Source organism: Eleginops maclovinus, chromosome 9 (genome assembly GCF_036324505.1).
Source record: "Eleginops maclovinus isolate JMC-PN-2008 ecotype Puerto Natales chromosome 9, JC_Emac_rtc_rv5, whole genome shotgun sequence".
Lineage (NCBI taxonomy): Eukaryota > Metazoa > Chordata > Actinopteri > Perciformes > Eleginopidae > Eleginops > Eleginops maclovinus.
Genome location: NC_086357.1, coordinates 11,038,062 through 11,056,564, shown reverse-complemented (window position 1 = coordinate 11,056,564; position 18,503 = coordinate 11,038,062). Strand labels below are relative to the sequence as shown.

The 18,503-nt window shown below is 40.5% G+C and overlaps 1 protein-coding gene and 1 long non-coding RNA gene across 2 annotated transcripts in view; both read right to left on the bottom strand.

Moving 5' to 3' along the window:
* The window catches only part of LOC134869953 (uncharacterized), a 72,789-nt gene that overhangs the window by 34,905 nt on the left and 19,381 nt on the right, over nucleotides 1-18,503 (bottom strand). The window contains exon 2 of the long non-coding RNA XR_010166478.1: nucleotides 7,325-7,615. This is a non-coding gene — a long non-coding RNA (uncharacterized LOC134869953). The remainder of the gene's footprint in view (nucleotides 1-7,324; nucleotides 7,616-18,503) is intronic.
* sox2 (SRY-box transcription factor 2) lies at nucleotides 1,695-4,600 on the bottom strand. Its single transcript, XM_063892034.1, has one exon. The coding sequence runs from the start codon at nucleotides 3,572-3,574 to the stop codon at nucleotides 2,615-2,617; it is 960 nt and encodes a 319-aa protein (XP_063748104.1). The 5' UTR covers nucleotides 3,575-4,600; the 3' UTR covers nucleotides 1,695-2,614.

The following is an 18,503-nucleotide window of genomic DNA, read 5'->3' as shown; positions in this document are numbered from 1 at the left end:
ATAAGCCTCAGCTTTTTATGAGACTCCATGAAAAATACACGTTAACCATCAAATACATCATGTATTCTTTGCATTCAAAAAGCTTTTCCACCACATCAAAGGTGCAGCGCTCAGCCGGGGGAAAAAAAAAAATCATTTTGCGGGGCCTCCGGGCCTGCAGGGTCGTGGAAAGAAAAAAATGAGACTTTAATGCGTCCGACCTTTTAAAAAACAACTGGTTTATCACCGGTGTGCTCGGCTATTACAACCAATTCAGCTGCTCGGATCAATAATTAATGGGGCAACAAACGATCCCCTGACCTATGGAAGGTCCGGCTGAGAGAGACAGAAGGGGGGGGGGGGGGGGGTTGGATAAATACCGAGGGGCCTCTTCAAATATTCATCTGCCGGTTAATGTGAGCTCCACTCCCCCGGGACCCAGCCTGCAAGACACAACGGCCCTAATCTACCTCGCTGTGTACACACTCTCTCTCACACACAGCAGATTTAAAACCGTTAGTTAAATTCAGAGCGAGCAGTTAGCTCATCATAAGGATTATTATTATTATAGGGGGAGGGGGGGTGGCTGGTACATTGGGATGGAATACGCATGGGAACGTTTTGGAGCTGGTTCCCTGTTTTTTTAAAGGCAGGAGGGGTGTTGGTAATGATGAGTCCCGGTGAGCTTGAACCGTGAGAACCGGGGTTAACGGGAAACAGCAGGGCCCGTTTGATTAAACATTAAATTAAAATGGGCTCACTCGAGACTGTATATGGAGCCATTACATGGCGGGTGAAAAAGCATCTCGACTGGTCCCGCTCGCCTGGCTCCTTTCAACAGGGCTCACCTTTCAATTTAGACCTAATTGAACATTTAAAGTGATAAGCTGCAGCTCCATTATTTGGAGTATTAAAAAAAAAAAAAAAAAAAAATAGCAGAGTCCAAAAAAGTATCACAACGACCTTATTAGTAAAACCAAACATCGAGAGAAACTGTTACAACATGAACTAGGTCTGAGCTCAAAGGATTAGGTTGTTGTAAATACTCATTAATATCCAGATAGGCTGCTGTCATTACAAATTTAAAATCCACCAATGCCAGAAATGCTGAAGACAGTTTACACAAATCTACAATAACTGTTAATGAATAATGTAAATAAATATATATTGTTAGCCCGTTTAAAACAATAATAATAAAATGTATTAGTTCTAATTCAGTCTCGTGACCCATTCAAAAGCAGTCCCAAATATTGGCACATAGTAATATATAATGTAGTAATACATTAATTAAAAAGAACATATAGTTTAAAATGTAGCCTGGGCTTCAACAGCCATTATTATTGGTAAATATATTTTTTTTAATTTTTTTTAAAAGGATAAAGGACATTATATACCTGGGGATGTCTGGAATTTTGATAGACTTTTTTATGAAACAGCCAACAAACTTAAGCTTGATGGGACCATCCGCAGGCACTAGAAAACAGAAACCAGGACGCCCAGTTATTTAAACAGTGGAGTTAAAAGAAGCAATGATAACCCCCCGAATCTTTTTTTTTTTGCTAGCCTAGATATTGTACTTTATATTCATGATATGTAAAAGTCAGTGTTACATTTACAGAAATTAATTAACATCAGAAGAAAGTCAGAAAAGCTCCACAGACAGATGACAAGTGAAACCAAAAGACGACAGAGAAATAAAATCAAAACTCAAACCATTTCAAGTATCCAAATTTCCAAAATTTATTCATTTCAAACTGCATATTGAAAAAAAAATATACTCAGCTGAAATTGTAACTGTTATAAGGATGGTATTAGTTCCGGTATATATTTACATGGAGTGGTTGGCTTCTGCGTACAGGCCACAATTTTAAAATACAACTACGGGAATGAATTTTTGAAATAAAAACTTAAAATATCACAGTAAATATACAGAAATTGTACAACTCAATTAGAAAATAAAGAGCACAAGCGTCATACCTCTAACAGATGAAAAGTGGGAGACGGAGATATAAATTAACAACCTATATTTTAAGCTGTATGAGAGAAAAACAAAGTGTCTTGTCATTTTTTAAGAAATCAAAATGTTAAGTAGTATTGACCTTAAATGAAAAAACAGTATTACCTGCTTCGTTTTATGTCCCTTTTCTTTCCAATGTTGCTGTAATAAAGGAGCATAACTGATCGCTCCCATATAAATCCGGTTCTGCCATCTTCACTTTTAATATTTTCTGCAGAACTGGCGTTGCATTATATATATATATATATATATATATATATATATAATGAAAAAAAGAAATTGCAACTTCTTGCAGTTTAACAAACAATTTCATCTGATTGTAATGTTTCTTTGATAAATACTGTACAAAAAGGTGATTGCAATAATAAAACATTTGATTGCGACTCCCACTTTCTAGTCTTCCAACTTCATCCACCAGTGACCAGGGGATCTCCTACCGTTCCTCTAGAACTTCCTTAATAAAATGAAATAAAAAATGAGTCGTGTGTCCTTTTCCTGGAGACTTCTATACAACTTTTCCCACCCCGATTTTTTTCTGTACAAAAATAGTCCAACGTTAATAGTCCACAGTTTCTCTTATAAAAGTTCATTTTTTATCTCTTTCTCTCTGTGTGTCTCTTACATGTGTGTTAAGGGCAGCGTGCCGTTGATCGTCGTCCCGGGCACGGTGCTCTGGTAGTGGCCGGACATGTGTAGCCTGGTCTGGGCGTTCTGCTCGCTGACATCCGCCCCGGGCAGGTACATGCTGATCATGTCTCTCAGATCCCCGCTTTGGCAGCCCGGGCCGGCCCGGTGGGACGACGAAGTGACGACGGGCGGGCTGGAGCTGCTGGACTCGGACTTCACCACCGAGGAGGGCCCCATGGAGCCCAGAGCGGTCATCCCCGGTGTGCTTTGCTGGGAATAGGACATGGAGTATGTCGGGGAGCCGTTCATGTAGCTCTGGGAGCTTGTCATGCTGTTGTACTGCAGCGCGCTCATGTCGTAGCGGTGCATGGACTGCATCTGGCTCGGGTTGTGTGCGTTCAGCCCCGGGTGCTGGTAGCTGAGCTGGTCCTGCATCATGCCGTAGCCCCCGTTGGTCCAGCCGTTCATGTGCGCCGCGTAGCTGTCCATCCGCTGGTTCACCCCACCGCCCAGCCCGCCCCCCACTCCGACCCCAGCTCCCATCCCGTTTCCACCCGGAGCCAGCAGCCCGCCGGGCAAGGTGTACTTGTCCTTCTTCATGAGGGTCTTGGTTTTCCGCCGGGGCCGGTATTTGTAATCCGGATGCTCCTTCATGTGCAGGGCCCTCAGCCTCTTGGCTTCGTCGATGAAAGGTCTCTTCTCGCTCTCGGACAGAAGTTTCCACTCGGCTCCCAGCCTCTTGCTTATCTCCGAGTTGTGCATTTTGGGATTTTCTTGCGCCATCTTCCTCCTCTGGCCCCGGGACCACACCATGAATGCGTTCATGGGTCTCTTGACCCGCTCCGGACTGTTTTTCTGGTTAGGACCGTTGCCGGACGTGTTGTTGCCCGGGCCCCCCGTGTTGGTTTGGGGAGCAGGGGGCTTCAGTTCAGTCTCCATCATGTTATACATCAGGAACAGCTTTTAGTTAGAGCTCCCGCGAGGGGGGAGAGTTTAAAAATAAAAACACACAGAGACAAACTCCACAAGCCAGAGGCAGGGCAGTGAGGAACGGGCTGCTGCTGCTGCTGCTGCTGCTGCTGCTGCTAAAAGTTACCTTTCGATTTTGCTCTGCAACTTTTTCTCTGGAAAAACACAACAAGCTGCGTCTCATCTACACACACTCTCTCTCTCTCTTCTCCTCTCGGTGAGCGTGTCAGTGTGTGTGGCAAAAAGCCTTCTCCCAATAGGTTCCTGCTATGTTGTGTCCAAAAAACTTCTACCGTCGCCTCTCCGAGAAAGCATCAACAAACTGTACTTTTCGCCTGTGTCCGCCTGAGCCTTGTCAACTCCAGATAGTTTTTGAACAAGTTAATAGACAACCATTCATGTGACGGGGCTGTCAGAGAATAAATGGCTTCGACCTGGCCAATCAGAGCGGACCTGCTCCCCTGACACGCCAATGGGAGGCATTAATTAGCATAAACGGGCGGGGCTGCTTTGCCCCGAGACACACGCACACTCATGCTGCCCATATGAGCCAATATAAAGTATTTACTATTTCCAGGCTTATGGAGATATTTCTATGGAAATATATGCACACTGGCAGTTATATTAATACAGAGAAAGAGGAATATGCAAACATATTTCTGGCTGTTTTGAAATGAAAGAGTGTCGTTTTGCAAACTTTACAAGTAAGATACAACTTTCCTAATAAATACAAGAACTAGCTATGTCAACAAATATCTAAGATATAAACCGGATATTTAATGTGTTCGTTTTTTTCTTATTTGCATTTGTAGGATCCAGATCTAATCTAAAGTCCAAAGGATCACTTGTAATACAATATGAACAAAATAAAAAATATAGTTTAATACATTAATCAAATGTTGCCATTAATGGTGTCAGTATCATTTTATCTTGAACAGCATTGTTCTCACATTAAGTCCTGGCCCGTGACACTTCTGTTGTTCAGAATCAGAAAGTCACTAATGCCCCCACTTACCGGCCCAATAACAAAACAACACTTAAATAAACTTTGTCAGTTAACTCAAAGCGTTGAATAGCGCTGGTGAGCGTGTGTGTGTGTGTGTGTGTGTGTGTGTGTGTGTGTGTGTGTGTGTGTGTGTGTGTGAGAGAGAGAGAGAGAGAGGGGGGGGGGCTGGTTTTTAGCGTTGAAAAGAGGAAAGGTAATCCAAGATGTTTCCCCAAACCCTTTGTTTAGTGAAGTTGAATGCCAACACACAGAAGGCAGACGGGCTCATCTCAGCACAAATAAACGGTTTTTGTTTGGGATGTTGTCGCTACATCTGTCCGGACAAAGACCCAACTCCACTCCACTTCCACTGCCACAGTGCTGCTGTTGTTGTTGGGACTTTGTAGTGCAGGGGTGGGGGGGACACGTCCTACCGAGGACACGAGGGGAGGAGAAATTAAGGTGAGGAATATTTTAAGATAAAGTGTGTTTGTACAAAAGGCACAGCTCATTCATATATGCCTGAACAAGCGTGTCAGCCAATTAGTGTGAATGAAAAACGGCCTCCACCTGTTTCACTTTATTCCGTATCAAACTGAACACACTGATTATTATGACAGATAACCAATATCTTCGTGTTTAAAGTGAAATAAATCACTCATACAGTTTTAATATCCAAATGTAACGACTAAAGTTATTTTTACAGTTGGAAGTGTGGGCGCACTTGTTTTGCTTTTGCTGAATCTCCATCCAAAAGAGAAGACTGTGGGACACCAGTGCCGCCTACTGGACACAGAAAAAACTGCAAGCAACTCAAAATGCCCATTCTCCTCACAGTAGAGGGAAAAAGAAAAGGAAGCTTGTTTTTAGAGTTCCGTGAATTTGTTATTGTAAATATATATATATATTTTAAAAAAGTATATTATTATCCAGAGACAGTGGAAAATAACTGACAAGCACAAGGTGTATTCTGTCGCTACACAGCCTGTCTGCATCTGCACGCCAGACAAGCCCAATAATTAAAGGTAGATCAAGTACAAGCACCTGAAATAATTTAATTTAAATGCGTGTCTCTAGATTAAATCATAATTGAAAGTGAATAGATCAAGCCTTATTATTTTGTTTTAGTCATTTGATAATAAATGGAGGAGCGGAGCCCCCGTGCTCTCATTATGCCGGCCCTGGCAACCTTACATAAGATTCATCTTGTGCTTAATAGGCTGCGAGAGGCGACACATGCAGCTCGGCCCATTATAATGCAAGGTTGAAATGGGCCGCTCGGCTGCTATCTGCATCTGAGTGTGTTCCCCGCTACCTCTAATCTGCTTATGATAATAAAGGAACAGCGGGGCCCTGCAGCTCTCTGAAAGCAGGCCCCATCCAGCCGGGAATGGCCCTGCATCCACAATCATCCTGAATTAAAGCCGTTGTTTGACAAAAAAACTGGAGAAACTAGCAGGGCGGCTCCCTCGGACCACTTGTAAGCCCCCCGCGATACACCAGGTTGGGGTAGATACAGCACATACAGCGAACACCTCACGCTGTGATATCAAAATACTGTTTAGTGGTTACACCAATTTAGATGATTTTGAAACATTGCAAAAACAAGCAAAAAAAGAGCAACAATATTGAAACAAAATGTCAACCATCATCTGCGCAAAGATAAATTCATGTTTGAACTCATACAAAAGTAACATTTGGCATAACGGTACTTTTGGACATTAATGGGAATTCATCTAAATAAAATGCAAATACAAGACTGCACGTGACAAGATCAATACAAATGGTAATTATGTTGAAGAGTTTAACATATTTAAATGATTATTGTAGGCCTATATGGCAATGAGAGATTCAGATTTCAGGTGAAATGGAAATAAACTGGTCTTTTCTTGCCACTAGGGGCCGTAACAGGGGCTAGGGACGCAGCCGAGAAAATACTTTATGAAATCACTAATAAATCCTGCTCGGCAATAATTGTGTAAATTAAAGATAACGTATGGTTTGTTTTCATTTTCATTTTAAGTAAAAGTAGGAATACAATTATTTTCAATTTTGAAGACATTAGTCAAATGCTCAAGTTATGGTTTTTCCTAATTTTTCCCAAATAGATTTGGACAAATGTTTATGATATTAAGCCTACACTACAAATAGTTTGCATATTACTACAAACACACGATTTGTCAGATTGCAAATTTGACAAAAGGTAACATGTAATCTATAAGGCCATATGAAATTAAAATATAAAGCGAGAAAGGAATATATGGATATCAGGCAGAGAAAATAAAAAATACATGTATATGTATTATCTAATTTCGTAATAAAAGAGCACCAATTTTAGAGAAAACTATAAAAACGTTCTCTGATTTGTTATTAAATATGCGTTTTTTCGTTGTAATAAATATTCAAGGGCCAAACATAACCATATACTTCAATTATGTCAAGGTAATAAATAATATGTGATAACCATATTCATTCTGTCCGCACAGATTATATACGGGCATGTTGAGTAAAGCAAAGCGGCCAACAACTCAGACAGTCAGTGAAGCTCATGATGCCATGCGGTGTCATTCCACAACACGGCATGGTTTACACACACCCCGACTCACACACACACACACACACACACACACACACACACACACACACACACACACACACACACACACACACACACACACACACACACACACACACACACACACACACACACACACACAGCTTCTCCTCTCCACCGCACTCCAACTTACTGCCAGTTTTGAGTTGTCCTCTCGTCTTGATTGGCAGAAATTAAACAAGATGCCATTCCTCTCAACCTCCTCCATAACTTCCTCTCGCTTCATCCAGCGAGGGAGCCTCAATGTGCCCTGCACAGAGCTCCCGACCCCGGTCGCGAAACCTGAAAACGGCACCCTCTGCGAGTCCCCCCATCCCCAGTAGTCCGCTCCGTTTCTATCTGGCAGCCGGCTCGCTGTGCCCGCGTGCAGCCCCGTGGAGCCCCGCTGTCGGTCTGGAGCTGCGCTGTCTTCTTTCCGTGAGCCCTGCAACAAGAAAAGCCGTTTATGGCGACACACAATGTGAAAAGGGGGCCGATTTAAAAAGGAGAAGAATGCAAGCAAGAACAACAAAAGTCAGTTATAGCAAAGTCTATGCCTCTCCTTTCCTATCTTCCACCCCCTAGCTTAGCCCACATAATGAGCAGGAAAAAGCTTTATATTTTGTTCACTGGGTATTCACAGATAATTTGAAGCCATTGTTTCTGCCACAGATGGTTCTTTTTAATACAATAACGGTGCTCTTTGTGAATAGCGAGCCCACAATAAAAATCTAAAGCGTCCTCCTGAATAACCATTTTGTTCTCTCTTGTATAGGCCGAACAAAAGCTCCAGTGAGGTAATGGCCTGCCTTATTGAAAGCCTCAGAATGGGGATTTGATAAAGATTTTTTTCGCTCCTTTTTTCCTTTTGCACAAAGTACACGGCAATGTCAAAGAGAAACTGACACGGCATGAAAAGGAAAAATCTCTAAAAAGTGCATGCTGCTGAAGCTTGAAACAATTATTATTATTATTGTCATTATCAGGCTGTAATTATTATTCTACTGTTGTTTACAGTTCTTAACTTTGTGCAAAAAGTCAGAAGTGAGGGGTTGTTTTTGGGGTGCTGCAGCAGAGCAGGTCAGGTGCAGGTGCAGCCGTGTTATGGATTTTACAATGGAGCTTAAATCCAGAATACATTAGCCTCCAAAGGTCTGCTGTGGATTTGGCACAGCTTCATAATTTTGCATAGGGTGAGTCAAGTTGTGCTTGATAGAATTAAGTATTCAGGGCGCATACCCCTGGTGTTTTGCAGAAAACTCCTGTTTCTAATTCTACCCTTTTCATTACAATGGCCCAGCAAATATTGCATGCCCTAAAAGCATTGATAAGGCACTGTGAAATGTCATAAATGCATGGATGTTAATAAGGAGGGAAAGCAGGTAGCCTAATGTAACCCGCTAAGGTGGAGATGCACGCCTGCAGTTGTGTGTAGTCAACACGTTACAGCTCCCTCCACCAGGATGGACTCTGCAGTCGTATACAGGCCACCTCGATGCCCACGGTTGATGTCATTTGTAATTAACTCATGGCTAATCAATAAAGCGTTTAACAGAAAGCACAATGGACTCACAGGGGATGATCCCAAGCCAAACATATTGGATGTCACTGATCGTTACAAGGTGAGGACACCCTGTCTATCAAAGGGGTGGAGGGAGGTGGTGGGGCTGTGCAGCAGGAGGAGATAGAGGCACTAGATGAGGGGGATAAGGGGTGAGGAGGAGAGAGGAATGAGTGGAGGGGATACAAGGGGGGGATTAATGGAGGACAGGAGAGGTGAGGAGAAGTGTGTAAAGAATGCCGTTTCTGAACATAGATCATATATAGAGCCAGACACACACACACACACACACACACACACACACACACACACACACACACACACACACACACACACACACACACACACACACACACACACTAACACACACACACACACACACACACACACACACACACACACACACACACACACACACACACACACACACACACTTATTCTTTACTCGGTTCAAATAAGAAAAATGTCCACACTGATAAGAAACACAAAACCATGCTCTTCAGATCCCAACCATAATTTTGTGTGGGTTTAAGGGGACACAATGTGACACAAGTTGTTACGAGTTTTAGTTTTAGCGGCACCATCGGCACTCTGTGTTTGTGTGCCGGCAAATTAAATCAGTCCCTCTCTATGTCGTTGTGAAGATAAAAAAGGAAACAACATGATCGGCCTTCATGTTCTTCATCTTTTTGACATTATCTACTCTGGCATTTTATAGTAATCAGAACTTTATTCCTAAATAAAAAGCATTGTTTTTTATTTTATTTGCAGGATCATTTTGCTAAAAATCTATGACAAGTGATGCCTTTAACATTTCTAGAATAGTGGATTTAAGGAGAACAAGGGATGGTAGCTGAACAAAATCAACAGAGAATGAGAAAGCTTTATATGCATACAAAACATTGCAAAGCTGAGGGGAATATTTATGAAAAACAAATGAAATGCATTGCAAAAACACTTGGGTTAAAAGAAGAGGAAAGGGAAAAGCAGCAGAATCAGCGTCACAGGAAGATTTACAGACTCGGAGAAAAAACTGAAAGAGGGGGATCAGTGCTCTCAGTGTGAATAGGCTTAGCAGTAGAAGTAATATGACTTTGGCTCTTTATCTGATCAATCTGTGCCATATATTCCAACACACACACACACACACACACACACACACACACACACACACACACACACACACACACACACACACACACACACACACACACACACACACACACACACACACACACACACACACACACACACACACACACACACAACTCCTATTAGAGAGCGAGAGCCCTTTTAATTATAAACCCATCTACAGAGGCTGAATGTGAGCGCATGAGTCCAGTGGCACCATGAGAGCCTTTAGAAACATCATCACTGAATGCTAATGCCTTTCACATTGGATCTGTCTATTGACATGTGCACACATTTACACACACATATGCACACACACTTGTGCTCCATAAGCATGAGAGTGGATACATTTGCTGCATCTGTTTTGTGTGTTTTCTCGCACCTTGGCCTGATGGGAGATCCACATTGGGCTCCCTTTGTGTATCAGCATAGTTGTGTGTGTGTGTGTGTGTGTGTGTGTGTGTGTGTGTGTGTGTGTGTGTGTGTGTGTGTGTGTTATACAGACACATCAACACAGTAATCAGTGAAAAGGGGGGGGGGGGGCATATTGAGGGAGATATGGCAAACCAACTGTCAATCATGTCACACCTCACAGCCATTCATTACCACTGCTACTTGCCCTGGAGTAGAAAACAGTAATATTGTTAAAAGGCTAGAAACAATATATGAGCAAACACAGAGTTTAAATCTAGATTTCAAGCATTATAAAGTTGGTGCAATGCTATTAAACAGCCACTCTTGTCTGATCAAAAAGTAGTGATGTAAAGTGTGTTTATTTATCATTGTGTTGGTCAAAAGATATTTTGCTTAAGAGACTGATTTAGTTAAACTGAGACAACTTAACAAATAAAGTCAAATCTTCATACTGTTTTTAATATACTAGTGCTTTGATACACAAAAAAAGGGTCGGTCACTTTTATGAATCTCCTTAAAAGGCTTAATTTTCCTCTATGAATTAAAACAGTAATTTTACAGAGCTTTCTAGAAAAAAAATCATCTGGTATCGATATCTGCAAAAGATGGCCTCTTGTCATATTTAAGACTGCACAGACAAGACAGAATGCAACAAACTACAGGCCAGCTTTCGGTAATCACTTTCCTATTTAAAAATATGTCGTCACAAGAATGGACATTTTGAGTTTGGCTGTATCAAAACCGACCGTCCTACTCTAGGAGATGTTGAAATTTCCAGCTTTGATTTGGCTTTACAAGTGTTAGTGTTGAAGGACACATTTTTCAAGTAATAACTTAAATGCTTGTGTGGACATTAATGTGCGTGTATTAACAACATATTCAACTGCTGTGGTATGTACATGGCAAGAATCGGAAAAGTGCAGGACAGACGCTTGAAAGTTGAGGATTAGAGCTTTAGAGATAGTGAAAGTGCTGACCACCGGAGGGGAGGTGGTTGGTCAGTCCTGCGGCTGTTTGTTCAGGAACCAAGACACACACACAGCTGTCAGATATTTACAGAACCACACACTTCACTGGAATGTCATTAATGAAGAAAGCAGCATAAATAGTTTCAACAGTGAAGATGTTCTTTGGGAAAAGCCACTTTGTTTTTCAGGAGTGATTAATGGTTATAGATGACTGTAATTATTATGTCTCGATTCAAAGCTTTAACATAAGTAGGTTCAGGAAAATTTGAAGCAGATTCGACTCTAAAAGAGGCTCAGAGGACAGATATTACATAGCACTTCAACTCAGAACAGAAAGATAAGTACATTCGCTCAAAAGCTGAAGTGCTGGTGCACTAGTTTGAAACGGGCCAAACCGTTTAAAGTACTACAACATGTTTTTGTGGCCATGCAAAGACATTTAGGGTCTCTTATTGACTTTTTCTACTGTGAGAATACTAGCATTTGTGATGTCAACTTGAGAGTTTTTTAAAAGGTATAATAAAATGTTGGTGATTTTCTTTCTGCTCTGTTTGTCAAACACTCTGAAATAGCAGAGACATTGTTAATTATGACATTAAAAGTATGTATTTAGTGAACTAAACAGCTATTAATTATGTGTTGTACATATTGTACTGTGTTTGAAAAAAAACTAGCTTTTCTATAAAGCTGCATCCGAACAGTAGCACGGTAAAGAAGCACAAATGAACTCTTAATAATCCAGTCTCAGAAAGAACTTTGTTCTTTGTTCTGAGGAAGACTTGTTTGGCAGAAGGCATTGAAGCACCACCAAGAGTGATAAGGCATTTACCCGAGGTACATATATAATGCACATGTCATCAATAAAATACATTTGTACACGCCACCATTATGTGCTTAGATTTCTGTGTAGCTTTTTTCATACTTCTTTCCCAATCAGATCATATACCATAGAGATAAACCAAAATGGCAATTAAAACGTCAGAAATCCAAACATCTAGGGGATAAACATTAAGTTTAAGATTAGACATAACATTAGCATGATGGATAAATAAATGCAGTCAGATGTAAGATTAGATTTAAGATCCAGATGATGACATGTTAGTAGATTCTGAATTTATAGATAGTTTTTATAATCTTGAAATACTTGATTATTGAGTTAACTTGCAACGCTTAGGCCACATCATGACAACCAAACCAAAATGGTTGACTGATGGTTGCTAATGGCTGACTATTTTACTAACTACATGTCCTACATTATAAACCAAGAAACCGCGATGATTTTATCATTAGAATGATCAAATACTGGGTGAAAACACAGAAAGCCTCAGATCAGCTACATCTTCAGTGACATCATATTAACATGACAAATTGTATATTTAGCTAACCCGTTTCATTGGATTGTATTCTCATTCCATTTGAGTGACAGCTCAAATGATCAAAACCAATAACAAGAGTGACGAGCATCAGAAAATGTGATGCGTGGCTATAATGACATTGGAACTTTGGTGGCATTTCAGTGCAGAATTAACCCAAAAACATCTAATCAAAACATCAGATCAGCTGATGAAGAAGCCTGCTTTAATAAACGTATTCACTGGGCTGATAGTTATTAATGGGTATTAACAAATCAGATTAGCAGGCTGTCTGAAAGGACAACTCTTGACACTTGTGTGAAAATGTTTCTATAAGCCTGTTACAAGCAGCTCGATCTGGCTCACTGAAAAGTGCAGAACATGATTACATCGATATCTGGTTTAAAGCCATCTCTATATGAGGAGAAGAACTACAGTCGTTCAGTCAGTCAGAAAAGTTCAGTGGAGTTTCAACACATGAGCCATGTACCTTGTGCATATTCTTAAAAAGCAGACAAGCCATATCAGTTTAAAATACTTAAACAACACATTCCAAACCAAAATATCTCAAATTCAAGGACCTACCATGGCACAACTATAAAAAAGACACCACTGTTGGAGTCACTTAAAGCCAGCGTAACGCAACCTAATAACTCCAATTGAGTACAAAAATTCAAAAGAGCTTTCTATTCATTCAAAAAAGTATGAATTCAAGCACTTTGGATGTCCCCTTGTCCATTTTCAAAACTTTCAGAGCCCTCATTTAGACAAACGTTTAAGGATTAAAAGGACCTGAACCATAATATGCATTAAATTCAGAACTGAGTTCTTCATTACATTTTTCTATGGACTCTTAAATGTAGTTTTTGGAAAGCTTTGAGTACCAGATTTTTAAATTCTATTGACTTTATTGAAATTGGGATGTGCCAAAAGTCATGTGTATGTCATTTAAATATACAGCTGTGTCAAATTTAAATCCTTTATCCATTTCTGTTCTTTTTTTTTTTTTTATTGTGGAGCTTCCACACTCTCAGTCATTTACACTAGCTTCATATAGACACACACAAACAAACACACACAAACTACAGAGACATTACACATGTCTACATACATGATATTTCAGACTCACTCCATCGTACACTCATCTCTACCCTCTCATCTCTCTCCCGGCCACCGCTGGTTTTGTTTACAGGCCAATTTGAATAAGAATGAATCTCTCTCGGATTTTTCTAGAAAGCGGTCTAATCCACGCAGGCTGCTGCGAGGCCCCGGCCCTTTGTTTGGGATTACTGCAGCTTAGCGCTAACTAACAATGAGGAGATGAGCAGCTCACCTCATCGCCGCTAATGAAGTGTGGAGAGTCATTTAGCCACTAGCTAGCTGCTACCGAGCCGAGATGATACCTACACACACACACACACACACACACACACACACACACACACACACACACACACACACACACACACACACACACACACACACACACACACACACACACACACACACACACACACACACACACACACACACACACACACACACACACACACGTATTGTTACGCATGTGAGGAGACTGACTGATGACATTCATTTGTGAACTTCGTAACCCACAAAGTTACAGAATGAGCCACTTGAACTCAAGGGTGGCACTAAAATGGCCTCTTAAGTAGCATCTCAAAGATTAAAATTCCTTTTTTTGCAGCGTGAACAACTGTGCAACAAGTGTCCCATTGTCTGCATTGTTCTATTTTCAAACGCTTTCTTTCACTATATTTTACACACAATTTCACTGTCTTGGTCTACTATCAGCGCTCTTATTAGTTTTTGTTACAGCTTCAAAAGAGCTCTTAAAACTCTGCAGTTTCAATTTCAGTATCAATATGTTGGTACAACATTACAGATTGTTATGCTGACTCAAAAGTTATTAAAAACTGTAGTTGCAGGTTTAAATAAAATGCTTTAGACGGAAATGACCATGTCAAGTTGAACCTGGCGGAGCTTTTTGCTGCAACAACGTGAGATGACAGACTCTAGTGTAATCCAATGGGGGATTTAGGGACTGCCCACTTAAAATGACACCTGATTGATAGATGGTACTCTTAAAATAATAAATAAAAAGTGTCAATACAAATATATAGTGATGTTTCTTCTCAAGTAGAAAAAAAACACCTATTGGTTTTCATGCTGACTGGTCTGTATGTGGGGGAGAATATAAGCCACAGGTCACTGGGGTAAAGAGCCACTAGGCAACAGGAAAAGCAGAAAGATTTAAGCCTGGCAGAGACACACACAGAAAGCACTGGTCCACACTGAGAGTATGTTGGCGTGTCTTCTGACAGAGTGACTGAGCCTGGCATCTGATTAGCAAAGACTGAGGAGAGGAGAGCATTTTGATGTTTATCCAGGTCCAGGGATGATCATGGCAGGTTCAGACCTCTGAGAAGCTTGGATGGTTAGCAAGGGAATGCTAGTGCTTTGGTAATGAACCAGGACATTCCCCTGGCTGTAACACACATGCACACTGACAATGTGCACAGGAACCTACACAGAAGGCTACGACAAAGAGTCAGGTTCGATGCTGACACATTTAATCAGGATTATTTCATCCAGTGGCTCAGTTTATCGCATTACTTAGCAACAACAATCATCTTCGCTCACCTTGCTGTCATTGTCACATCATACCTTTGAGTAGGAGTACAATTTTGACCAAACAATAAACACAAGCAAACTGTGACAAGCTAAATAAAACTGCAGAGAACAGAACAAAATGAAAATAAAAAACAGTATTCTGGGTATTTGCACTAACCGTCTGACATGCAGTCAAAACACCAACAGTCATCTGTAAGCTTTAGCTGTCTGTTTACTGTCACAGTATGGCGTCAAATTGAGTACATGACATCACCTTGAGAAACGCACACTCCTTACAAACACGTACATATTTGGGGATTAATCTGCTCCACCTTCTGATAGTCTATTCAGCAGCTGGTTTGTTAATCAAGTTAAACATAAACATAGCAATGTCTCCTCTACTCCTGCAAGCAGAGGTAAAAAGTAACTAAGTACATGTAATCAAGTGCTGTAATGAAGTCCAACTTTGAGGGAGTATATCAATTTGATGCAACTTGGTACTTCTACTCAACTACAATTCAGAGGTAAATCATGCACTTTTACTCCACAATATTTATGTAATACCTTTAGTTACTTTACATATTTACCTGGAGAAAATTCACAAGCTACCCTGCAGTAAACAAATTCATTAAAACTAGCTGCACCTTTACAAGATCTGAGTACTTCTTCCACCTCTGCCTGCAACAAAGACAAAGAGGATTTAAAAGTGCTATCATGCTAAGGGCACACAGGCTGCTCCACTAGACTTTCTTTTTTTTTAACTTAAATCCCTACTTAGTTCTGATATTAAGTTGGTTAGTAGTTGCCTTAATATCAGCGAAGGGAAATACTGTATTGTCCATCATCCCTTTTATCTCCACAAGCCTAAAAGGGCCCTATTTCTGTTCTGGTACAAGACCATGAGCCATGATAGGCTATTAGACACAACTTCAACTATTCCCCTTCATGCAGGCCTTTCAATGATAGTGCTGCTGATGTCTGAGTTCATAACTGCGGATGAGAAGTTTGAATCTCATAATACCATATATTGCTTAAAGCAGGGGTGAATCGGCCCTTAGTAAAATAAAAAAGTATAATGAAATATAGCCCACAAACATGAGCTTTTCTTACATTGTACTTCTTAAATATTTATTTTAAAATATATTACACAGTTTCCATGTGTTAATAAGCCCACCTAAAAAAAAAATGAGTCAAAGTTGATAAAAAAAAAAGCCAAAATAACTTATTTACATAACAAGCTTAAAATATACCCTTGATATTTCCCCTTATTAAAAGCAACAAAGTAAATGAAACCCTATAAAGAGCTGTGATGTGGGCTGTTTTTTTCTCAAAGCATATTCAAGTATCAAGCATAATTTAACTACATTTGATTGATTTTGCAAACTTATAACTTAACTTATAAAGCCATCTATCCCACCTCTAGTGAGTGGCCCAGCCCTTCTTATTTATTTCGGTATGTGGCCCTTGAGAAAAAAGTTTGGACACCCCTGCCTTAAAGCAATATATGGAATTGTTTGTGGCAAACGTGGGGAGTATAGGCTAAAGTCCTGATTTAGTGGGAATCTGAGCTTTTTTTTTGCAACACCCTGCTAAATGTGCTCTCACACACATTGAGTCGTTCCACTCTGCTGTGTTTCCAGTAGGCCTACAGAATGTCCAACACGCAGAAGCACAGAGTCAACAAGCTGTAAAGTGAAGAAGTCATAAATGTTCAGTGTTTATCTTCAGGCTGAGAAACCTAGCACCTCACTGATAATGTGTGTGTCTGTGTGTTTCAGGAAGGCCTCAAACCCTGTGGTCGGAGCGAGTCACGACTAAATACTCCCTGAACACACACACACACACACACACACACACACACACACACACACACACACACACACACACACACACACACACACACACACACACACACACACACACACACACACACACACAAAGTAACACAAACAGCCTTGATTTATTTTCCCGCAGACCTCAATGCATTTCTGTGTCCTTTATGAGCTGGTTGTGAAATTCAACAGATACTGTTTAAATAGGAGATGTATGTGTGTGTGTGTGTGTGTGTGTGTGTGTGTGTGTGTGTGTGTGTGTGTGTGTGTGTGTGTGTGTGTGTGTGTGTGTGTGTGTGTGTGTGTGTGTGTGTGTGTGTGTGTGTGAGGCAAAGAAGGAGCGACATATTCACATAATGTCATGGCAAACTGGAGGATCAAGTGGCTTTTTTTCCAAAGATGCCATTTACATCTAGCATTGTCAGTTGAATAAGAAGGCTGAAATATGTTTACATCCATTGGTTGTGTTTGAATTGAGCATTCAAAACCTGAAGGTGAATGTCAGAAACTCTTGAAAAATAACAAATATATAAACTACCACATGAAAAGTGTTAAAAGGGTTGCATGAGACGGCAACAAAATACAAAGACTTAGGTTAAAATGTACGTAACCTAGAATAAGTTACATAGAAAAGCAGGAAGTAAAATATTATATCAAATATTAGAAGGGGCCTCCTTTTTATAGTCTTAATTGTTCATTTAGCAATTATCTGCATAAGTTTTATTCATTTTTTATCTTTGCACATTTATTTATTTTCCATAATCAAAGTTTGGGGAACATGATGCATACGGCCACGTCCGTCTATGCCATGTGGATAAATGTGGAAACATATTGTGAGAATAGGTTCCCACTTGTGAACTGCTGCCTTGTTTGCTTGTATTATTTTACGAGTGCATTCCTGTGATTATCATTGTGTAATAATGTGTGTGTGTGTTTGTGTGTGTGTGTGTGTGTGTGTGTGTGTGTGTGTGTGTGTGTGTGAGTATCACTGTGTGTGTGTGTGTGTGTGTGTGTGTGTGTGTGTGTGTTTGCCCTCAACCAAAGAGCTCCAAGCTGTCATGTTTTAGCCTCCTACAGTTAACATCTGCTGCATTTAGCGCTGCCATGTTGCTCTGTGATACACACAACGTATAATAGAATCAAAATCTCTCACACACACACACACACACACACACACGCACGCACGCACACAGAAACATGCACGCACACACACTATTTTGTCTCAGTTGCTGGAGAATTGACCACTGAAACCCATACTGAACATAGATATGAACCATTAAAAAACTGTTGGTATATTATATTTTCTGAATGCACAGATAAAGGACCTATATGAGACTTGTATTAGAACATGAGTAAATAGCGATGCCTTTTGAAATTACAAAAGACACAATGACATATAAAGTCCATGACCAACTATGTTTTGACCCGACATCTCTGCCCTTAC

What these genes read in the sequence shown, in the direction of transcription:
- sox2 (XM_063892034.1), bottom strand. Translation starts at nt 3,574, where the DNA reads ATGTATAACATGATGGAGACTGAACTGAAGCCCCCTGCTCCCCAAACC.